General features: G+C 38.3%; 1 protein-coding gene across 1 annotated transcript in view; it reads left to right on the forward strand.

Annotated features, from left to right (window-relative positions):
- CFAP44 (cilia and flagella associated protein 44) overlaps positions 1 to 24,898 on the forward strand; it is a 42,467-nt gene that overhangs the window by 1,824 nt on the left and 15,745 nt on the right. The window contains exons 3-20 of the mRNA XM_072336873.1: positions 3,749 to 3,835; positions 4,321 to 4,413; positions 5,134 to 5,296; positions 6,294 to 6,456; positions 7,470 to 7,572; positions 7,856 to 8,072; positions 9,874 to 9,988; positions 10,495 to 10,659; positions 11,162 to 11,317; positions 11,705 to 11,752; positions 12,698 to 12,797; positions 14,017 to 14,111; positions 16,274 to 16,483; positions 17,359 to 17,469; positions 20,370 to 20,522; positions 22,002 to 22,220; positions 22,660 to 22,805; positions 24,132 to 24,402. Coding sequence (XP_072192974.1) covers positions 3,749 to 3,835; positions 4,321 to 4,413; positions 5,134 to 5,296; positions 6,294 to 6,456; positions 7,470 to 7,572; positions 7,856 to 8,072; positions 9,874 to 9,988; positions 10,495 to 10,659; positions 11,162 to 11,317; positions 11,705 to 11,752; positions 12,698 to 12,797; positions 14,017 to 14,111; positions 16,274 to 16,483; positions 17,359 to 17,469; positions 20,370 to 20,522; positions 22,002 to 22,220; positions 22,660 to 22,805; positions 24,132 to 24,402 — 2,615 coding nt within the window. The remainder of the gene's footprint in view (positions 1 to 3,748; positions 3,836 to 4,320; positions 4,414 to 5,133; positions 5,297 to 6,293; positions 6,457 to 7,469; positions 7,573 to 7,855; positions 8,073 to 9,873; positions 9,989 to 10,494; positions 10,660 to 11,161; positions 11,318 to 11,704; positions 11,753 to 12,697; positions 12,798 to 14,016; positions 14,112 to 16,273; positions 16,484 to 17,358; positions 17,470 to 20,369; positions 20,523 to 22,001; positions 22,221 to 22,659; positions 22,806 to 24,131; positions 24,403 to 24,898) is intronic.

Raw genomic sequence — 24,898 nt, forward strand, 5'->3', positions numbered from 1 at the left:
GATTTTGTGTTGATTGCCTAGAGCTAATTTTTAATACTAATTTTGTGGTAATGCAGACTGATAATGACACACAGACAGCGCTATGCCAGCTATGCCTGATTCACAGTTGTATATTTTTTCACTGTGTATATGAGCACTTAAATATTTTAATTTCAAGTTTAGCTTTGTGGAACTGTTGTTTGCACATGTTGTGGCTACCAGCAACCCAGTAAATAGCTGGCATACTGTGTTGCGGTCTGAAAGCTAAAAGGAGTCCTTAGTTGTTGAGTGGTGTGCTGTTTATTGTAAAGGAAGAGCCAGAAGAAAACTACCGAGAGAATGGCAACTGAAGTTGAATTAAACAAGCACAGCTTGGCAAACGGGGAGAAATCTGACACTTTCAAAGCAAAGCTAGACTTGAGAAAGCAACCTAGGACAGATGGTTAGTGCCTAATTCCTCATGGCAAACACCCTTCTTAATAGCCAAAAGTTTCAATCCTTAGTTCAAGCCCATATCACCTGCAGACCAGAAATAACAGTGAGTAGCCCATAAATACTGTACTAAAAGGAATTGGGATCAGAATTAATAAAGGAAAAAAAAAAAATCCTGGGATCAGCTGAGTTTTTTTTCATGTGGGCTAAAGACAAGGAAAGGAACAACACAAGGCAGTTTCTCACAAAGGAAAGAAGGGACCTGGGCTCATTCTTGCCCATTTGAGCTCTAGCTGTTGTGTTTTAACTAAAACACAGCCAAACAAAAACCAAGCCCCCCAAGCCCTAGCATGGAGGAACGTAGGATGTGACCTTGCAGTGTATGAGAGGTGGTAAAATTGAGAAGCCATTTGCATGCCTGAATTACTTCTAGTCTGGAACTTGGGCCTTACATCTGTGTTTCTTGTGCCTTCTGTGCAGCATCTGCTGCCTCTGCAGCATCACAGATGGGTGATGGTTGGACTTGATGATCTTCGTGGTCTTTTCCAGCCTTTATGACTCTATGAATGTAGCTTCTTCACCCATGCTGCAGCGTAGCACTGTGCTGCTTCCCCAAATCTCTTTGGAGCTGTTTGATCCCAGTTCTGGGGAGGCTGGTAGTTATCTTACACACCTTAGCGTACCTCTTGCTGGGTCCTTCCACATAGATGTAACCAAGTGGATGTAACCAAGTGGATCATTGATAGTATTTGCCTGGCAGAGAGCTGCGATGGAACCAAACCATTCTGTTTGGATTGGGATGATGGGTTGTATGGCTGTCAGTGAGCTCCAGGGAGCTGCTGCAGGATGTGTCGGCAGCACAGCTTCCATATGACACATCCCAAATCCCCAGAGCTCGCTTTCATGATCATATGCCACGTTGCCTCCATCCCTTATTATAACAAGCTGTGGTCTGACTTTGTCAGAGATCTGGTAGAGGTCCCTTTCCCCCACTCCCTCCACTATCTCCCATTAGTCATACTTCGGCATCACATGAATTGGGATGGTGATAAAGCTCTGATCCCAAACACCAGAGCCAGTCCTAGGAGCTCTCCTAGGTCCCAGAGCCCCTGGGACCGATTCTGGGGTTAGTCTCTTCTCACTGGTGACAGGTGACAGGACAAGGGGAAACGCCATTAAGTTGCATCAGGGTATGTTTAGGTTGGATATTAAGAAACACTTCTTTACAGAAAGGGGTGTTAAGCTCTGGAATAAGCTCCCCAGGGAGGTGGTTGAGTCACCATCCCTGGATGTGTTTAAAAACGGTTTGGATGTGGTGCTCAGAGATATGATTTAGCAGAGGGTTGTTAGAGTTAGGCTAGTATGGTTAGGTTGATGATCTTTAAGGTCTTTTCCAACCTGTATGATTCTATGATTCTGTGAAAGAACAAGTTACCAAAAGTACATTTTGAGTTTTCTTCGATACTCACTGGTGGCCAAAACTTTTGTAAAAGAAATTGTGAAATAATTACTACTAGATATGTTCGGTTTCTAAAGGATAACTGTTGGCCACATTTTAATCATTATTCAATGCTTTTTATGCAGTTGAAGCATCAGTCATGGGTTCTGTGAAGGCAAGCACTGCATTTATGAAGCTTTATAACTGCTTTTATAAATCTCCATGCATACCTCAGACGGTTGTTTCATGTATTCAGAACACAGGAAAATCAAATCAAATGAGCGTTTATTTAACATGACAAATAAATTCACCGAGATGACACAGTCATCCCACATTTTTCTTCTTTCCAGAAATAATATATATTTAAACATGTAAAGGTTCATAAATGCAGTGCATCGGAAAAGAAAATCAGAACTCAGAGGGATTTTGTCACAATGAACTTGCATGAAGGTTTTCTTGGGTCAGTCAATCCTTCAAGGTGCAACACAAGTAGACATCCTTCTCCCAAACCTCCTTAGAGTCTTAAGATTATATTGGTTTTGGCAGTCTGAATGCCATCACAGTAACATGTACAGTGAACATAACAGCAGCTTTCTGTGACTAGAACCCAGATAATGATGGAGGCAGAGATGTTCAGACCCTCTTTCAGCCTAAAGCATTTTTCCAGAGAGGAGTTAATTTATAATGAAAACTATGATAGACTTAATTTTTAGAAGATAAATGGTTGCTAATTAGTTACAATAATTTAAAACGTTATAGCACTTTTCTCTATGGATATCAAAACACTTTGCTAAGATGGGTAAGTATTATTATCTCATTTTTCACAAGAGATAACTGATGCAGCCAGAGGTGAAATGGCTGATACAAATAGTACATGTCATTACTGGGTTTGGAATTAGAGTTCAGGTCTCTGAAGAGTGCGCTGTATATTTATGCGACTAATGCGAAACTATTTCTTCAATAGTGTTGGTTCTATTACCTTACTAAAATCTCATGGATTTCATTTAAATATATTGAGATACGTTGTAATTGTTTTGATTTGTTTTCTGAATTTAAAATTTTCTGCATGTCTATTTTTGAGAACTCCTGAGAGGTAAATGATCATTTTAATTCTTCAATGAAATTATGCAGAAAATTCAGACTCTGACAAAACCTCAGAACCTTCAGATGAAGATTAAGTAGGACAAGTTGACCATGTAATGGCATTAATGTCATGTCTACAATATTCCTTTGCTTTCGCTGTCTTTCTGGGGGACACTCTGCCTGTTTGGACACTCTGCCTTTCCTGAAATACTTGATAAGACCAAGATGATACAAAATATCATATTACAAATACAAATACAATACAAAATATTCCAATGCCAGAAAGAAGAAACACATCTTTAGGGATTTATTCTTGCTTTTGAAGTGCAGCTTACACATAGAAGCAAATTCATTTTCACAGCGGCCATATTTGTTATGCGGTGTTTAGATGACAGTCTTTCTGTAGCAATTTACACAGAGCCCAGAGGTCTAGAAACTGAACCAATTAATTCACCCTACAAAGTAGGATGCATTCTTGGATTTTCCATACTTGTGGAGTACAGGCAGATCACGAATATAATATTTGGGAATCTCAACACTGTGGAGGAAATGAAAACAGTGTGAACAGCAGGCAAAGGCAATAATACTAATAATAATAATAGTAATGCCCCCGGTGGCACAGTGGTATAAAATGCTGCTTGCAGCACCGGAGGGCCCGGGTTCGAAACCCCCTGTGGCGCAAGTGGTAGAAGCGCTGCTCTGCTACACAGAAGGACTCAAATCCCGGTAGTTGGACTCAATGATCTCTAAGGTCCCTTCCAACTCGCACGATACTATGATACAATGATACTAGGAGTTTCTCTTCACTGCCTCCAGGTAAAGAGAACATGTCATCTCCAGCTGAACAGGAGGGAGGAGATGAGAAGCCAGCAGAAGGTACACAGGCAGACCACAGCAATGCCGGTAAGTATTTTCTGCTGTTATGGTGATTCCAGTAGTACACCTACTGTAGCTCCTGGCTTCTTGCACTGCTCACACCTTCCTTTCTAGTATGATCTCATCTTTCATTCATGTTGTTAGTGTTGTTGAATTTTGTTTTGATCCTGGTCAAAGACCCAGGATCCTCTTCCAGAAATGTTCTGGGCTGACTACTGTGTCAGCAGTTCTTGCCATCACACAGCCTGCAAAGTCTCTCCCCTGACAATTCTTTCTGCTTAGATCTGTTTCTGTAGCCATTACTGCAGTCAGTTTGCTTTAAAATACTGTTACTTGAAAGCAAACTTCTCCCTACACTCAATGCTAAACAGCACGAATTCCATTGTTTGACAGGCTTTTTTTGTTGGTTTTGCTGCAGTAGAACTATACTATAGATCTATATTTAACCTGATGTGTATAAATAAATTAGACGAATTAAATCATACCTAAGAGATCCCAATTGTCCTTTACAGAAGAACGCAAAACTAGTCTTCCAAAGGAATCACCAGCTGGAGGAGAAGAGGAGGAAGATGCGGAGCAAGCGGAATCAGATACAGAGAGCATTGGTGGGTACTGCTTTCCTTTGAGGTGATGTTGGCATTAACTTAAAAATCTCACTGCTTTCTAGTTTTCATTTTCTGTCTGTTGTAGTTATGAACTCATCATCTCAGCATCTCACACTGTGAGATGGAGATTCAGTTTGAGGTATCTAACTTGAATTCAGTTTTAACAAGTGCTTCTGATTAGTTGGAATTCAAGTTGATGATATTTTGCATTGCAGTCCAGTAAAGAACTTCACTTAGTAACACATTAGCAGTATGCGTTTTCTGACACAATGTCTTAAGGTGGTCTTCTATATGCGAAAGAGCAAAGAGCACTTACTTTCACTAGTCATTTGGTATGATGATGTGTATTCAGTAGCTGCCCAAAAGATTTCAAATACTATTTGGTTTCTAAAGCTGAGACCTAAGCTCAAAAGCTGAACTACTTTAGTATCCTAGGCTTTGAGCTTTAAACCAATGTTTTTAAAGTATTCTTATTCCTTCTCCCCCTCCCCCCCCCCCCCCGTTTCTAAATTCACAGTAGGGTTTTTAAAAACTGGAGGGGAGGGATTGTTCCAAGACAAGTTGTTACTAATACAGCATATCTTTCTGTTCAGCTTTTACTCTGTTAAAGGAGATGAGGCATGAATCCCTCTCTTCTTCAGTTAAGAACAAATATCAGCGAGAAACCTAAGATTTATCCTAAATATAAATATTCTTTACATTCCCACTTCCGACATGCAGATTTGGAAGAGCAAGATACTAAAGTACCCCCAAAGGAAGAAAAAAGCCTTGAGAAAGAAGAAAAGAAAATCTCAGAAACTTTCTTCTATAGTTATGAAGATATATGTTCACGGCCATTTGTCACTGAAGACTCAGGGATACCCATTAATCTTCTTACTCTTAAGTATCCTTTCTGTTGAGGCTGTGCAAATTTAATCCTAGGTATTTCTTAATTTATGTTGATAAAATTGTACTTGTCTAGTTAGGAGTATCCTGTGTGGTGTTAGTAGGATACCCTTGGTTGAGGCATGGATAAGAATCCAGTAATGGTCCTGGATGAATTTCATCTTAAACATTGCCTTGACCTTATTAACACTTATTAGGCATAATTTTTACTTTCCTAAGTACTCTCATAGAACTAGATCATAGTAGGAAATCCCCAGCAAAGGCTTTTACTTTACACTGGTGTTCCCAAGAGGCTGAGGGTGAGTACGCCACTGTGTTCCTCATATTTCTTCACAGAACTACTAAAGGAGAAATGCAGAAGAAACTGGGTAGGCTTGTAGCCTGCTGTTCAGAAGACCTGAATTGGTGAAGTGGGGGAAGCGATGCTGATCAATTAAGAAATGTAACACATTTTTTTCTTAGTAGATTCAAGTAGGATATGTGACTTTCACAAGGGTTGCTATTTTTCTTTGCAAACACAGTCAAGTTGCTGTTGAAGACTGGATTTTCTCTTCTGTACATCTGCCTGCTGACATTTAAGAAGTGAACCTGGATATTTCTTTAGTTTGAATGCCTGTCTGTAGAAAAATTCCTAGTAATCAGATGCACATTTCTTACATTATATTTGAAAAAAAAAAACAAAAACAAAACAAACTGATAGAATATGAACTTCTAGCTGCCCCCAAAGGATTCCACAGAGGCAAGAAGTGAACCCAGTGATGGAAGTGGGAAGGTGGAGCATGAAATTTAGAAGATATTCCTTTTGCCTTCCCCTCAGTTATAGAGACTCAGTATTGTTTACCTTTCTGTGCATTGAACAAAACTTCCCTACTGTCAGACTTCTAGTCTCTGGATTCAGTATTCTTGTGTCAGTTTTGGTTTAAGAATTTCTGTCCATTTAGTAAACTATTATTGAAAGACAGCATCAAACCTTTTCCTTACTGAACTGTTCTCAGATATTCCTTTGGATATGACTGCATCAGAAGTGTAAACCTGATGGTGCTGGATAGCCAAAGCCTACTATATGTAGCAGGAAACCAAGTGGTGATTCTGAACCTGAAAACTAAATCTCAAAGTTATCTCCGGAGCAGCAGTGGAGGTGGAATTGGGTTTATTGTGGTATGCCTTTTTTTCTTTTAGGATGTTAGACCTCCTTATAAAGCAAAATAATCACTTTGTTGCCTAATGGGAGATTTCTACAGCTGCGCATGTAAGAAAGTGTGGTACTGATTAAAGGAGTGTAGTATAACATGCAATACAGGCTAACTCAATCTATCATTATAATCAACAGAGCACAGATATCTCCATACTTGTCTCAGGCCCAGGTAACTTAAAGGACTGATAAGTGCTGGCTTGAGATTAATTTCAGTATCTTTTACATTCTTATTTAAATAGTAGTACTTGTTGTACTCATTTCTGCTCTCCTTTTTTTTTTCTCTCTCTCCCATTCACAGCTAATACTGATACAGTGTTTTGCCAGTGGTTAAAATTTAGAAAATTAGCAGCCTAGATAAATGAAGAGGAAAAGTATCTGGTTTCACTCTAGTAAACTTCTATGAAAAGCTTGAAATCTCAAATACTTTATATGGTTTTGTGGCACCTTACCCTGTGAATAGCTCTGCCATCTCTCAGTTGTACTCAGTATAAGCAAGGCCTTCTATACACCAGCCTCAGTATGATAAGCAGCCTTTCATGGAGAATCATGGTGTATTTGTCCATCTTCAGAAAAAATGTAATTCAGGGTGGCTTTTCTACATCTTTCTGTGTAGATGAACACTGACCCAGGTGGTGTATGTGGAAAGATCTGCTAGTGAATTGAGTGAGGTAGGAAAAGTAAAAGAATGCACGATAAAGGAGTTTATTATTATACAGTTTCTCATGGTTCTGAAGTAAGTATGTGTGACAATCCTATTTTGTGTGTCTGGTAGTTTTACAAATGTGTGCATATAATGGCTTCATTCAGGTACTGAGCAATAGACTGGTCGTTGTTCAGGAAAAAACATCCTGAAAAATGCAACTTGGTATTTACAGCAACATCTTTTGACTAATGAGTGAGCAAATACAATAACTTCACTAGTAGAATGGAGACAGAGGTGTCATTACACCATAAAACTGAACTTTTGCTTTTCAAGGCACACCCTACTAAGCAGTACTTTGCAGTGGGAGAAAAAGGAGAGAAGCCAAACCTCATCATTTACGATTATCCTTCACTGAGACCTTACAGAATACTACGAGGTAGTGTAAAAAGTACTGTTTTTATTTTACATAAACAGGCAGTGTTTGTAGATCCCAGTAGATGGAGCAGGAGCTCACTTTAACTTTATAAGGAATTAAAAGTTTTTGGTATTCTGTGCCAGAATAGAAAACACCAATTTCCAGCTTTTTCATTATGAGACTGGAGAAAGCTTTTATTTAGTAGAAATAGCCAACTTCTTTCAATGTTGAGCTCCTCTTAAACATTTTTTCCTATTGTTTCTTCCTTTTTTCCATGCATGTGTGGATTGGCATGTTTCTCCAGGTGGAACAAATAAAGGCTATGTTTTTGGTGATTTCAACCATACTGGCACTCTGCTGGCCAGTATTGGAAGCAGCCCTGACTACATGTTGACTATCTGGGACTGGAAACAAGAAAAGATTGTGTTAAGATCAAAAGCTTTTTCACAGGATGTTTACAGGGTCACATTTTCTCCTGATAATGAAGAACAGCTAACTACATCTGGAGTAGGACACATCAGGTAGGTTTACCAATTATGTTTAATATGTATCAACTTTAACGTTGATGATAGATGATGTCTAGCAGGAATGTATCATTAGCAAACACGCTTGACTGGGTGTATGGGAGATTGGTAATAACAGCCTGAACCTCTGATTAATCAGCTGAGGCAAGTGTGGGGTCAGCTGTGGGAGCACGGGTGAGAGTGATGTAGCTGTGCTCCCGGAAGGGGTAGAGCTCAACTCCATCCCCTCTGAGACCTCATTTAAGGGCTGACTCCCACTGAGGCAGCATCTCTTGGAGATTGCTCTTCAGTGAGGACTGCTCCAGCTTCTTTGGCTAAGGCATCACCGCTGGTGAGTTTCCCTTTGCTTATTACTTCTGTACATTTGTTACCATCTTTGCTACCATCTGTATATTAATAACCAATACACTGGGGAATGCTATTTTTCCTTGTCATTGCAATTACAAAGCCCGAAAGTCTTTCAGCTAGTCAGCAAAGTCTTTTGAACACCGTTGTTGTCAAAAAGGGATGATGTTTGGCATTCCATATGCGTACTACTGACTCCATTCTTGTAATTCCAACAAACACTGTGGACAGTTAATAAAAAAATATGTATAAATACCTGTCTCCTAGCTGTTAACAGAGCACTGATGCCTTCTAAGATTTCTCTTGAGCTCAGCTGCTGTTTGGGTAGGCAGTAGAACTGGTTGCCAAGTGATGGGTTAGAAAGTCACTGATACCACTGATCCAAAAGCTGTGTTTCTATACACCCCCTTCTGTGCTAAGTTTACACTTCCTTTTTACAATAAAAAAATAAGTGTGAGCTTTAAACTATTTGGGACAGAGACTAACCTTGTGATATGCATTTATCCAGAGTTCAGTGTTAGCACAGCTGGGGCTGAAGTTATGGCTTATATGCTATTGTAATAGATATTTTTTAAAATTACAACACAAAACTTCTTTGAATTTTATGGAGGAATCAGATAAAAATCTAGGATGGGCTCTATCATTTAGTTGTAAGATGGGTCTGAGATAAGAAGTTGCTTATTTAGACACAGGATGAGAGTGATTTAGAATTACCTTATTTATGAAGGTCTGACAATAAAATCTCTTTTATAAACTTTATTTTGAGCTAAGATACTATGAATAAACTCTGACATAGCTTTAAAGCACAGATACACATGACTCTTAACATAAATCTCAATTCCCAATTTCCAGCACTTAACTTAAATGTAATGTTTCCTGCACACAATGTACCATCCCTAATTACAGTATATGTTAATTTTTCTTTAAAACAATAGTTTAAAACAATATTTTATATGACAAAATAAAATATAATGATTGTCTAGGAATAGCTGTGAAGATCTAGGATAAAACTTTTTGCTCACTGAGATTTTATAGTCACACTCAATCCTGTGGGGTTATTTGTATGAAAATTAGGGAAGAATTTAGTCCCTTGGATTTACAAAGTTGAACATCATACAATAGAGATAGCAAGAGTAAAATAGACACCTATAAGCATGTGTATGGCTTATATCTGGAAAGATATAGCTGTTAATTTAACAGTTATTTGTTTTAAATAATAGTGTAACCTTCATTCTGCCTATGTTAAATTCTCCCATGCTTTTCTTAGAGGTAATATATAGGAAAGTTTTGTGCTTACAAAGCTTTATCTCATTAAAAAACAAACAAGCAAAAATATCCAAGATCTCCTGTGAAAAATAATAAGTGAACAAAATGGAATTACAATGTCTGATAGAGACTAAAGAGTATGTCTAGGAAATCTTGTATCAGAAAGGGATGTGTTTTCTTTACTCAGGTTCTGGAAAATGGCTCACACATTCACTGGTCTCAAGTTACAAGGAGCTTTGGGTAGGTTTGGAAAAACAGCAGTGACTGACATTATAGGGTATGTGGAGCTGCCCGATGGGAAGGTAAGTCACAATAAGTAAATCGATTTTATGTTCCTTCTCATGTTTTGATGAAAAGCTTATTGAGTAAGTTGGAGAGTTACTATTTACTTCTGAGTGACAGGAATTAGACCCTCAGTGTACCGCTCTAATAAACTAATATTGATATTAATTAAAGAAAATTGCTTGCTTTGTAATAATTGAAAAGTACATTTAATATTATAATTCCCAGACAAAAGATCTCTATTGGCTTAGAGCTGAGTCTCCTCTTATAGCATAGGAAAGATGTTCACGTAAAAAAATAAAGTATGTTAGCCACAATCTTCCATCATTTAAGTGCAGGTAAATGATGTCATATTCCTTCAACGTTTAATCTTGTCTTTCTTTACAGTTTCTCTTGAAAACACCCATGCATTGCTATCTGTTTAATACTTTTGTAGTAGGAAGCCACAAAGTTAGCCAGATTCTTACCAATGTTTCTGCATGGTTAAGTACAGTTGCTTGTATGCTTTTCTCCATTTGCAATGAAGGTTATCTCAGGGGCCGAGTGGGGCAACTTGCTGCTTTGGGAAGGGGGCCTCATCAAAGTAGAGCTCTGTCGAGCTGAACACAAGCCTTGTCACAATGGCCCTGTCAGCCAGATAGTTTTGGATGAAGGAGAGCTTGTCACTGTTGGAAAAGATGGCTACATTCGGGTGAGTTTTTTTTGCTCTGCTTTTAGGTGTACAAATTCGTGATCAGCACATAGATGTCACATGTTTTCTTTACCAGAGCTTATTTATGGAGGCATCTTTGCATTACAGTTGCTTTCTGAGAATTAATTTTTAGATGAGAATAAGTGTGTTTGAATCAGGTTGTGTTTATATACAGATTGTTTTATTACAGTAAGCATTGTTTCAAAGCATAAACAATGACAACATGGAAATTATTTTTCTGGTTATTTTAATGCTTAGATTATTTATACAAAAAATAATTAAATCTCAGATACATGCAGTGAAATAGAGGATCAGTCAGAATAAAAAGTACTGGGTGTCCTGAAGTTAACACATAATTCTATAAATTAAGGTCAAAATGGTTTACTTATTCATACCAGTTTCTGATTTCATCTGCCAATTATCAAGGATTCTGCAGTTGTATTTTTAGGGGGGACAAGATGTGTCTTCACTTGTGAAAGACCCAGTTTTCAATTCTTTGAAGGTATGGAACTTTGAGGCAATAGATGCTGCTGATACTGTGGATGAGACAGGGTTATTAGAGGTGGAACCTATGAATGAACTTCGTGTTGGCAAGAATGTCAGTCTGAGTTTCATATCTAAAATTCATGACCGTGGAGATCCCTTTTGGTACGCTCAGGTAAGATGCACTCAAAATACATATTGTGGAAAAACTGAATGAGTGGCGATGCTCATGAAAAGCAGTAAGGCCTTACAGATTGGTGCATCTCTTTTCAGCAGAATTCAATCTTTTGGATTTATTTTTATTGTGTAGTAACATGCAAGCCTATGCTTTGCAGAGCCAGAGCCACATAAGAGTAGGAGAGCATCAAAATTTATTATTCAAGTTCTGTTGCCCTGGACTGATGGGTAGGTCTGGTCAGACCAACATCACCATTTCAGTCATTTCATTGTCACAGTGATAATCACCAAGGAACTTTTGAAGGAGTTATTGTGGGCAGTTTTATTTCCACATTGAGGTTCGAAAATATTCAGGTTGCATGTTGTTTTGGTTTTGCTTCTTCAGGATGCCAATGGAAAGATTTGGAGGCTGGATTTGACTTTTTCAAACATGGTAAGTTTATTTTCTTTTTTTATTTCTTCCTTTCCTTTATAGTAATTCATTTCAACTACATGAGATGCATCTACAATGAAATTTGTGTTTAGTGAAGTTGCAGAGCTGAAAACTTTAGCTGCAAACTATCTTTTCCTTATTATTTTTTTTCCATAATATTATTGATAATCCTGCACAATCATTATAATCAAAGTCATTATTGATTTTTGCTTCCTGAAGTGTTGGCTGCCAAATTCAAATTATCTTAAACTGTAAATAAAAGTTGCATGTGTGCAGGAAATGAGTTCAAAGATTCTTTCTACATCCTGTACAGTTGGTGTATTTGAAGCAGTCATTACTGTTACCTCCATATGACATAAAGAACTAGGAAAAACAAGGAGAGCATATGCACTTTGTATGTTTTATCCAGCTGACTTCTATTATTACTGCTGAAGATGTTTTTGATGAAGGGGAAACAGTTTAATGTTTCAAGAATTTCATTATTAGAAAGGATTATTAAAACATGCTATTAAAAAAATATAGACAACAAAAAATAGAATGCCTTGGATGATGAAAAAATTTCCCAGGTATTACAAGCCCTCAGCTTGACAGTATTCCCTCTGCCTTTAGAGCAACAACTTTTTGCTGAAAGCGTTAATTCCAGGCTTGAAACTGCTTAATGGAAGTGGGTATACTATATTTCCCTTTATTCTCACACTGAGAGTGGTGGCATTCCAAATCAACTTAATGTTTCTGTACTAGTTTGCTCATGAACATTTGAATTTAAAAAAAAACAAACAAAACAAACCACAAAACAATAAGTTGCCAATAGACAACACATGCCTGGCAAATCTTGTTCAAATTTTGCCTAGATCTTCCAGGTTGACTGTAGCTATGGCTGTTAATAACTTCTAAGTGCTGCTCCAGCATATAGCAAAGCTTCTGTTTTTCTGTCTCACATGGCAGACCCATGATCCAGAGTGCCTCTGCACCTTTCACTCTGGAAGGATTGAGGCCATGAGTGTCTCACCAGTGACGTATCTTCTGGCCACCACTGCTCTTGACCGTAAGTACACAATTCCTTTGCTCTCATATACACTGTAATCCTTGTTGGTTTGTTTTTCAGAATAATGATGATTGGTTTGGAATGACTTTGTTTTGAACAAATTGTGTATTTGCTCTTCAAAAACCACTTTACGGACAACTGTTACTCCCGGGATTAGTTCTTTTACAGTTAGGACAAGTCATTGAAGTTTTGAAGTAATACTTTAGGATTGTCTAATCTTAAAGGCCTGGGACTTTAATGGGAAAAGTTTGTAATGGGAAGCTTTGTAAATTTGTTGTTCTGAAGGAACAGTGGGAAAGATTTGGTTTGAGTAACAGTGCTTATATTCAAGCCTCCAGACTGGTAAGTGTTGGGATCTTTGTTTTGTAAGGAATTAATTACATTTCTACCATTATGTAAGTCATTGTGAATATTAACATTTGTGGCTTTCTTAGAAAAAGCAATAGCTATCTCACTCTCAACAGCAGATAATATGTTAATTACAGATATTAATTTAAGTTACATAAATATTGCTATTTATGCCTCTTACTGTTAACCTTACCATAATTTGAAAGAAGAACCGCAGGACAGATCATTAAAAATGTCATTTATGATGCTTAGAAAATGCTGCAAGTTCTTTAACTCAATTACTGTCATCTGTACCTTGTCATTTGTCTTGTTATACAATATTTATGCACTTCTAGCCTGAAGGCAAACTCGTAACAGTTGAACAAATTGCACTTAGGATATTTACCAGCTGGAATGAAATTTAATGCAAACCCATGTGTGTCTACTAATCTACCTCTGGTGAAATTGGATTTTCTTTAGAAAATCTTCCATTTCCATCCACTTAAATATTTTCCTCCCTAGGCAGTTCCAGGTAGTAATGTATCATTTTCCTAAGCTGATAGTACAGATTTCCTTTAAAGTAGTCCACAGTTGTGCAATTGCTCAAGAATTACACACATTGGTCAGCATGGGACTTCTTATTACATCTCTCAGCCCTGACAACTAATAGGAGTGAGTTAAAGAGTGAAGTGAGCTTGTGTTTCATTGATGAACACCATGCTACTTTTTAGGCAACAGTTATGTCTTTCTAGCTGTATGTTTGATACTGAAAGAGAAAAATTAATAACTTCCCATGCAGCTTTTCATTCAAATAAATAGCAGTTTCTCCATAAATCTTAAACTGGAAGTGACATCATAAGAAATAAATTCCTACTGTTTCCTTTACATGCAGGGTCAGTGCGTATTTATGATTTTGTCAAGAACAGTCAAGAGAGAGAAATTAAGTTTAAACAAGGAGGAACAGCATTGACATGGGCACCTGATGTTGTAAGTTTTTGTTTACTTGTTAACAACTCATAAAGGACCTACAAGTCTGCAAGCATCAAGAAAAAAATCCTCAAGATGCAAAATATCAAAGAAGCTAATGTTTAGTCCATGCTGGAATTTACTGTATAAGTATGCATACAGTGTACAGCTTGATTTTACTGTGAGTTGTCAGGTATCCAACTTAGCGAAATTTTAAAATCAGATCTCTGTGTGCAAGTCTAGCAAGTAATGTTATAGACTAACAACTTCTGTTGAATCCAAGCAGAGTAATCGTCAATTAACATAAATTAGTTAACACATTTCAAAATGACAGCCCAGAAAATCCACAAACATTTGGAGATTAATCATAAAAAATTGTTCCCAGAAATGATCATTTGTAGAGTGTGGAGTCTATCCCTTTTAGACATATTTACTAATTTCAATTAAAATAGTATCTATTTATATTCTTAAAGAAACATAGCAAGCCTGGTGGGTTTCACTGCAAGGAGACTTATGGAGTGCTTTAGCTGGATTTCAAAGGCCAGGACAGCACTGGGACAGTACACTTGTAACTGTAATTCCAGTCACACAGGCTTGCAGGGATTCTATTAGGTGATGACCAAAACATTCACTATGTCACCATGATAACTTATACAGCATTACAGATCAAAATCAGATCAGTTTTACAAAAGCTGATAGTAAACATAGACTGAAAAATTAGGGATATTTAGTCTCCCTAGCTTCTCCTGAACTCTCATTAAATACTTGCATATGGGTTAAGGTTCTTGAATGTATTTGGAAATCTGTGCTATTAATCTAAGAAAACTTCATTCCACATACTTCAGAGAATCTGTATCCCACTACATCCTCATAGACAAGCTGCCAAAATGGAGGTTAGGTCAGTGACATAGGTATTAAACTGCCTGAATTGCTGGGCCTCAGGGGGCAGTGACAACAGATCAGTAACAAAACCTCGAGTTGCAGTTCCACTGCATTAGGAAAGCTATTAGCTGGTCAGTGAGGTGATCCTGCTTCTTTACTCAGCACTTGCGAGACCGCATCCAGAGTACTGTGTCCAGTGCTGGGCTCCCCAGTTAAAGATACAGATTTGCTGGAGGGAGTGATGTACAGGGCCACAGATCTGAAGACCATGAGTGACTATTTTTGATCATCTCATGCATGAAGTTGCCATACACATGCTTATTTACAGAGATGATTAAGATATGGCAACATAGGCTCATCTCTCAAGACAACTGGAAAGCAGTTACACTTGGCCTACAATAGCCTCCATAACAGTTTCATACATAGCATTATGCTTTTACCAGTTGCTCATCAATCTTATCTATTTACTCTTGTCTCTTCACACAACAATTTTGATTCTAGTCTCGTTTCTAGCAAACATTAATGTATATATTGTTACAGCCTGTACATAATGTTATATACATTGTATATAACGTATAATGTTATATACATGTGCAGTCTACAACATATCTGAATTTGACTCAACTTGTAAATAATTTCAAGATGCTACTGTTTTTGGCTATTAGCAACTACAGCTGTGATTCCAGATAGATCCAGCTAAAACACAAGACTGCTTCTGTAACTCTTCTCTCTCAGTGTCTGTCTACATTTTTATCAATTGGATTACCCTCAAGGCAAATTATTTAAGTCTCCATAACCTCATATTTCTATCTCAAGTAGGTATCTCGAGTCCCTGTTGACAGTTGTACTTTACATGGTCAGCCAGACAAGTTTATGCACGCATCTCTTCAGAAGTCATACCCACATTCAATGCCAAATATTCAGGATAGTAAAATAATTATTTTTTTAATTCTAAACCTTCTCCTTAAGCAGATACTGATATGGAAGCCTATCAGTATGAGCCACCCTTTCCTCATAACGATGTCTTCAGTGTTTCCAGTCTCAAAGCATGTCATCAATAAGTAAAATGAAAACTGCAGACAAAAAACCCAAACCAATGAACCAATCTAACCACCTCTCACCACCTTCTTTACTCAGTCCTATCCTTCCCTTTATGGTAACGTATTAGAAAGAATAAATAAAATTGTCACATAAATGTAAGATGACTTACAAGTTGACAGCAGAACATGTGGCATACAGATTATTATTCTAAACTCCTTGAAGTACGCTGTGATTTTTTTTCTTCATTTTTCCACTCAAAGGTAAACCCAATAGGAAGTCTAATTGCTGTGGGGTTTGAAGATGGTGTTGTCCGCATAATTGAAGTTTATGATCCCAAAGGACTGCCCGCTCTTGCAGGACGGCCCAAAATAGGAAATGTAGACATAAATCTGAAACAAGCTTTCAAACCTCATACTTCTGCAGTTACAGCCTTGGCATATGAACGAAATGGTGATATCCTTGCCACAGGGGTACGTATCACTTCCTTTGTTTATTTTTATTAAGCAATGCCTTCCAAGATTATTTAGAGTTAAAGCAAATTTTGGTCACTGACAATGCAGTTATACTTCTGTTATTGCTGTCAACTGCTTCTTGTACTTCTCAGTCGTGCCAGGGGAAGAGAAGGATCTATTTACACACAATTTGTTTCCTCAAGGAAAGAAGTAATGCACTACATACTATTTGGTTTTTTAATTACTGGATTGTTTAATGTGAATTCTGTAGTCCCTTTTGAAGATGCATTTGGCTTATTTTTGAATTAGTCTAGTAGTATCTTGCATCTAGTAAAAGCAAGTCCATTTGAACACTAGCTTGGCAGAACACTAATAGATACCCAACACTGTTTTCCATTAGAACAAGATCAACTGATCAGTTTGCCAGTGTGTCTGCTAGGCTTTGAAATGATTTCCAGTCAGAAAACTGGAAACAGGTAATAAGCCACATCAGAGATCAAAACAGGAAATCCAGACAACAGTTTGAGAACATCAGAATACAATGCTTTGAACAGGTATGCCTCTGACATAGCTCAGGCTGATGACCTGGGCCTAACCTTTAGGTGAGTTCCTGGAGCAGTGGGCCAAAGTTGCATGAATTGAGATGCCAGGAGAGGCTCATAAGGGCAATTGAGGCCTATAGCTCTGCTCAGCAGCCTAGAAGAAGTTAGGCAGGATTATTATTCCCCCACACTGTAATCATGAAAATCCAGTTCTAAGTTTGAAGGCACTTGCAAGTCCCTTCATCTAGCCAAAGAACATCTGAAGGATGTGTTTCACACATTACTTGAAACTGTTCAGTTGTTTTGTCAGCCTTAATTCAGTAATTATCTTTTTTTCTTTTCATCCTTCAGAGTAAAGACAAAACAGTTTTCTTTTTTGCTGTTGAAGATGAATACAAGCCAATTGGATTCATCCATGTGCCTGGGCCTGTGCAGGCATTACAGTGGTCTCCACCTTCTCATGTGAGTAATGCATGCTGTGTCAGAATGAAAACCAGTGAAGCTCCATCACTCTAGCTACATTCTCTATCTACAGTGCAAAAAAAGTTTTGCTGCTTTTTCCTACACACCTTCAGAATGAAAGGTAGATTCAGTGTAGCTGTACCTCTAGTTCAGACACTTTGGATAATTTTTGGACTTTGTATAATGAAGAACAGAAACATAGATAAAATACTGCACAAAATTCTGTGGCTTGAGTTCCTGCCTTGAGCTAACAAGTCTGTGCCTTTTGCCCACATTAATACAAACATTTGCAGTTGTAGACAAAACTTTCAGAGCACATTAATAACACTTTTGTGTGCTTCTCTGAACTTGTGCTAAGTATTCATTGTCATTCAGTGACACAAAAAAACCAGATTCTTGATAGTACTTTAGAAATTTGATGTGATTATGGTGACATGAATTTTTTGTTGGTCCAGTGTTGTTATTTAGAAGGAAGATAGTTCACTACATTTAATACTGACAAAGTGGACCCAAGATGCATTATAATGCTTTACAATGGCAAACTTCAACTATTATTGCTTGTTTTTTGGGAGTAGATAAAAACTGCATTGGGAAAAGAGCTCTTTCTAGCATGATCTTTATCTTACAGCAGAACTGACAGGTTTTGGTCAAAAGGTTACATTTTGGGTCTTTTGCTTGAGGACAATATGCTTCTTACTACCAGAAAAGTACCCATCATGTTTTTGGTGTGTCACATTCCTCAGAGTAATTTTTACTACAAGTAATAGGTCTCCAATGCTGGATGTGAATGCTTGTTAAACATAATTCAGCCAGACTGTTTTTTGTTTGTTTGTTTCTTTTTAAATAAGCACCATGGTAATTATATACTATATGTTTAACAAATGAGTTTTTAAGGATGAGATTTTATAGAAGATTTGATTCCTCATTAAGGTTTCCATAACAACTTTAATAAATCCCCTGGCATATTTTTAGTGTTGGGTCAGATGGTAATCTCTGTTCACCAGATAGCTTATGAAAATTGAAACTACACATACTTGTACTATAAATTCTCAAAACACTAAACAATTATTACCCTCTCCTTGTCTATTCTCCCTGACCTGGCATTTTAAGGGAAGCAGCATATACCAACAATTAAAAAAAGCAAACAAACTTAAGCTAAATAGCATTTGGCAAGATCCCCAGGCCAGTCTTGAAGGTATTAAGGGATTTAAAATCATAGAAACATGCAAATTTTCAAGTATTTATCAAAACAAAAACTCAGCTCCTAACTTCTGGGACAGATTTATCTTTAAACTTGTCAGACTCCCAATACATTGTGATTCTTTCTAGCTCGGTCGTGTTCAGTATAATAACCATTTTGTATAAGGCAAGGACTTTTTCAGTTCCTTAGTTTTTCCCTGGGATACATGTGTGGAGGTCACTACAGAATACCATTTCCTATTTATTTCTATGGAAAGTATAACAGATAGAAAAAGCACAGCAACACTGTTTGATAGAGCAAATTCTCAGCTATAAAAACTCTTTTTCAACATGGTAACTGCTATTAGCCATGCATTTTCACCAGTGATGAAGAAAAGGAAAAATCTACACTAGCAAAACCAACCCAGTGTTTCATAGCCTCTAGGACAGCATTGTTCACAATGAAGTGATCAGAGTTGATGGTTTGTCTGGTGTACAGTTGGAATAACACAAGAATAGTAATGTACAGTTGGAATAGTTGTAAATAAATAGCCAGAGGTTATCTATAGGAAAAATTCACCAACTCTGAGGAGATGAAAAATGTTGAGGCATGTCACCAGAACTCCACAAAAGAGCAATCTCTAGAAAGAGATGCTGCTTTAGTGGTAGTCAGCCCTTAAATGAAATCTAGGAGACATGGAGTCAAGTTCCACCCCTTCCAGGAGCACAGCTGAAATACCTTCACCTGTGCTTCCTCAGCTGACCTGACACTTGCCTCAGATGGTTAATCAGAGGTTCAGGCTGTGATTAACAGTTTCGCATACATCTGGGTTCCAGAAAGTCCAGGAGGATGATCCCTTTGCTATCCTGAAAGAGAGTGGACATGACTTTATCACCTGGGGGTGGTTGCATCTTGAACTTTTTCTTTCATGGGGAATTCACATCACCATTCCATGAACTGCCATTTTGACTCTAGCTTTTAGTGGTGACACCATCTCATCACTGGTAATCATGCAGCGTAGGAAACTATCACCTTCAACATCGCATTGGTTCAGTAGGTCCTGACAAGCTTGGATATAGTTTTCTGTCTGTTGCAGTGTGAGCATACCAATATTTTCAACATACTGAAGCTGATATTCAGCTCTGTACGTAGTTCCCTCATTATAATGCTCTGATTCTCACAGATGAGCTAATCAAGAAGCTCTTCATTTCATGATGTGACAGTTGTGCATGGTCATCCAGAACATGGCTCATCTTTCATGTTGATGCAAAAATGCACTGTTCATTACCTCGCTGTACTCACATTCACTGTTTGGTCTCCATAAATGTTCATTGAGTGTCAAGGAATGACAGTGGGTGCCATTTTTTCCTCATGTAGGAATTCAGTTGCACACCTTTGCTTCATCTACACTTCCATGTCAGACCCCACAGCAACAGAAACAAAATGTAAGGGAATATTGGTGGGAAGGTTCTACCTCTACTGCCATGCCATCAGCATAATAAGATTGGAGGCATTGTTTTCAGAGCAGCCCTCCTATAAGAGAAATTAACTGATTTCTGGTATCTGTCTGAGACTACACAATCAAATAACAACACAGTTAAGAGCTAATGCTTCCTGACTGAAGTTTGACTTTGAGAAGGTTCATCTGCTTACTAACTTTTCCCCGTTTCTCTTGATTCCATTTATACATCTGCCCCATACTTTTTGTGTGTTTGTGTAGGTGGAAAGCATGCTTCTCATCCTTTGTGAAAATGGATATGCTCTCCAAGTTCCTGCCCCTCTCCCCGAGAAAGAGGATACAGCATCCACCTACCATCTAAAAAGCCTGCCAATACAGTACTTTCATTTTTATAGCATTAAATCCCGAATCAAGGTAAAGAAGTCTCCTTTGTAGGAATTTCATATTTATGTTCAGGGGACAAAGCTTCCTCCAAGAGTTTCTACTCTCTGTATCAAAGAGAAGGCAAGGTGGAATCCATTTCAACATTTGAAATTTCAAGTAGTTTGTCCATTCAAATATGAAATGCATCACACTATATGCATTTCTGAATAAAAACTATCTTTTTAGATGATGTGCAGGAAAAATTAGAAGTGTTATGCTAGTTGTCAGTTATCTTTAACTTCAGGAAATTAGAAACAGAGCTGGTCTTAGGCTCAAGAGCAGAACTGCAGTGCGCAGGCTTTCAGTCCAGCGTTCAATCCACCATTATCTGAGCACCCTATCTCGTTCTGCTCTTAACCAGTGATTTCTCTACTTACACTGTTCACTGCTTCTGTATTCTGTGCAGTGTATTACTGAATGTCAGACAAAGCCTCATTTCGTGTTATGACTAGGAGGATGTCAGCATTCAGGATAGAGATTCTGTGGTGGTTTTCTCACATTAAGAACCACAAAAGTAGCACACATGTCTAAGAAAAGACTGAATGTATTGTGTGCAAAGTTTTTTGTGGTTTTGTTTGTTTTAGTCAAAAGAGAACAATATGAACATAAATTTATACACATATATATATGACACAGTAAGTCTTAGGAAAAGAGAAAATGTTGTCATCTTATTCCTCTGAGAGAATAGATCAATAATTAATAAGTTGCAAAATGAATGTTTTAGATAATATGTAAGGAAAGATGTAACAGTAAGGATGGTGAAGCACTGAAATAGTTTACATAGGCCATGGAATCACCATAGCAGGAGATTTATAAGTGTAGATCAGACAAACATCAACGCATAATACTTAAGGTTTAACTGATGCTGTTCTGGGGCAAAAGAATAGTCTTTAGAGACCCTTTCCAGGCATTTCTCTATGATGTTCTATCAAATATTTTCTTAGGAAAAAGCTGTTCTAGAGAATGTTTGTTATTTGTTTTTGCTCGAGGCAACTTTGTTGGAAAGGATGTTTTAAAGGTTTTGTGCGTCCTCCCTTCAGTTTAAGAAGTCAAGTCCATTACAGCTTCTCTCTTTTACTGTTTGTACGTCAGTGACATATTAGAACCTGAAAATCTGACTTCAGCTTTTCAGGCAGTTTTTATCCTTTCCAGGAAGATTTCTGCAGAAGTAGCATACTAATAGTGGTTAATAGTGGGAATAATCTCTCTGAGGAAATCTGAAGTCTGCTTCTTATGAAGAATGGCTTCTGTTTTCAAGGACCATGATTTAAACACTTTGGAGGAGGGAAATGGGCATTTCCCATGAGGTCTGGTTGATTTCTGCTTAGCTGAAGGAAAAGAGATTTCTCTGGATATTCTGTGTATGTAATGCCAGAACCACCTTGAATTTTAATTAAGAGAATACTTCAGTCAGTAATTCATGAATTGCATTGGTTTCATGTCTCTATGTTTCACTGCTTGTTGCAACAGCTGGAAGAAGAGATTGCACGGAGAGAGAGACAAAAGCAAGAGAAGGAAAAAGCAAAACTCGAATTGATAAGGCAGCTACAGGAGATGGGAAAGCAAATGGAAGAAGAACCTGAAGAAGAAGAAGAAGAAGAGCCATTGCCATCAATCTACATACCAGAGGAGCCCAGCCCCATTCTCTGTGGGTTTTATTCAGCACCTGGGAAATTTTGGCTTTCCTTGGTAAATCTTTTCTTTTTTTAAAGTTGCTTGGATTGCAAGTTATGACAACATTCCACTCCCATCTGAGTGTCTTCAGAAATTTATTATTTGAAACCTGCTGTCTCTAGAATACCGAATTCCCATCGTAGTTGAAGGTTTCAATGATCTTTTTGAAGTAAACCAGTAGTGTTAGTCCCATTCAGAAATTTTTTCAGTTAGTGTTCTTCTTCATGACACCCGAATGGGCAAAAAGTCTAACTTGTTCCCTTTTTAGTAGAAAGTAGAATCTTAATGTATTGATAGGCTGAATTGTAATGCCAATTGTAATTATAGATTTTCTCTGTGGCTATATAGATGTGTTTTTAAGCTATCCTCAAGACAGAAAAATGTTATTCAGAAAATTGCATCCAGCTATTTCTGTGTTCTTTTGTTACTGTTTCTTTATGTTCATTCACTTCAGGGTGGATACGATTCAGGTTTCCTGTATCACTGTGCATTCTCCTCAAATGAGCACCAAGAAGACCCTGAAAATAGGCAAGATGAACCTTTTGAAGTGATTCCTATTGAGGACACTGATGACAACCCCATCCACCAGATCTACTTCTGGTAAAACAGTTTAATGTAAAAGATAACTTTGTTATCAAGCTTGATGAAACTGAATTTGAAAAGGAGGAGAATACACTACTTGGTCCCTTTTTAATTGTGGGTCAGTTCAAGTGTACAAGAACTCTTCCTAGTCATTCTGGCACCAGTTTTCACTTAATGCTTACTGGAGAACTATTAGAAGCCACTGCTACCTATGAAAGGCAAAGGGGATTAAACTGGGCCCACTAGAGATGAGTCTGGGGGAGCGGTAATGGGAATAGGGGTGAGGCAAGTAACTCAGCTGAAGTGCATCTACACCAATGAATGCAGCATGGGCAACAAACAAGAGTTGGAGGCCATCGTGCATCAGGCAAACTGTGACCTAGTTGCCACTATGGAAACATGGTGGGACCACTCCCATGACTGGAGTGCTGCAGTGGATGGCTATAAACTCTTCAGGAAGGATAGGCAAGGAAAGGAGGGGTGGCAGTGTGGCTCTCTGTATTAGAGAGTGCTTTGATGTTTCTGAGCTTGTGGCTGGGGATGATAGGGTTGAATCCCTATGGTAAAGATCAGGGGAAGGGCTGACAAGGCAGACATCCTGGTGAGCATCTGCTATAGACTGCCAAGCCAGGATGAAGAGACGGATGAGGTGTTCTATTGAGCAGCTGTCAGAAGCTGTGCGATTGTCAGCCCTTGTCCTCATGGGAGACTTCAGCTCCCCTGACATATGCTGGGAATACAACACTGTGCAGAAGAAGCAGTCTAGGAGGTTTCTGGAGTGTGTGGAGGATAACTTTCTGATGCACCTGGTGAGAGCTTACGAGATGAGCTGCCCCGCTAGACCTGCTGCTCACAAACAGAGAAAGTCTGGTGGGAGATGTGGAGGTTGGGGGCTGCCTTGGACAGAGTGACCATGAAATGGTAGAGTTCTCAATTCTTGGTGGAGCCAGGAGGGGAAGCAGCAAAACTGCAACCTTAGAACTATAGAATCATAGAATCACAAGGTTGGGAAGGACCTACAAGATCATCTAGTCCAACCATCCTCCCTTTACCATACCTACAGAAAACCACTAAACCTATCTCCTAGCTTCCTATCCAGATGCCTCTTGAACACTGCCAGAGATGGCAACTCCACCACCTCCCTGGGCAGCCTCCTCCAGGCTAAACAATCCCAGCTCCCTGATCCGCTCCATAAGACTTGTGCTCTAGACCCCTCACAAATTTTGTTGCCCTTCTCTGGACATGTTCCAGGGCCTCAATGTCTTTCATGTAGTGAGGATCCCAAAACTGAACACAGTACTCAAAGTTACATTGTATTACTGTTTCTGGCTTATTATTTGACAGTACCAGCAGACAACTGATGTTCTGTGGGATGCAGAATGGTGCCTTGCGTGTTTATCCTCTCCAAGATAAAGACCTCTCAGTAAATACCCTGAAGGCATACTGGTCGTTCAGTGTACATGACAATGATTATGGCCATATCCGGGGGATCTGCTGTAGTTATGATGATAGGTTTCTGATTACCTGTGGTGGAGATGGAAACATTTTTACCTTCAACATCTTGTCTCCAGAGGATGTCCACGAAGAGTTAAAAGCCAAAATCCCTCCTCCTAGGGTAAGTCAATAAATGAAAACCCCCCAAACTCTAGTTTTTATCGTATGGATTGTTGCAGCTCCAGTTCCAGAACAATTCTGGATGCATGCTCTGTAACCTTATTTCAGTGAATTAGGCCTAGCTGCTATGAAGCTACAGCAAATGGCTAAAATCCAGTTGAATAACTTGGCATCATAGATCTTTCATAGCAAAAGATAAGGTTTCCCAAACAAATTGGAAGAAGAGTTATTGCAACATCTTTCCTAGTAAAGAGGCAATAGATTACGTTACTCCTTCTCAATCTTTTGTGTTTTTCTCCAAATGCACATAGTATGTATGGTTCATGTGTAATATTCTACTATCATTTTCTGACTTGAAGATGTAATCACAGACATAACTAGAATGAAAAAAAAAACCAACAACAAACAAACCCACAAGGATGTGGCATTCCTAATGTCTCTCTTGGATTTTATTTCAGTAGAGTATGATTCTGCTTTGTATAGGGATCCCAAAATTA

The sequence above is a fragment of the Excalfactoria chinensis genome, chromosome 1 (genome assembly GCF_039878825.1).
Source record: "Excalfactoria chinensis isolate bCotChi1 chromosome 1, bCotChi1.hap2, whole genome shotgun sequence".
NCBI lineage: Eukaryota > Metazoa > Chordata > Aves > Galliformes > Phasianidae > Excalfactoria > Excalfactoria chinensis.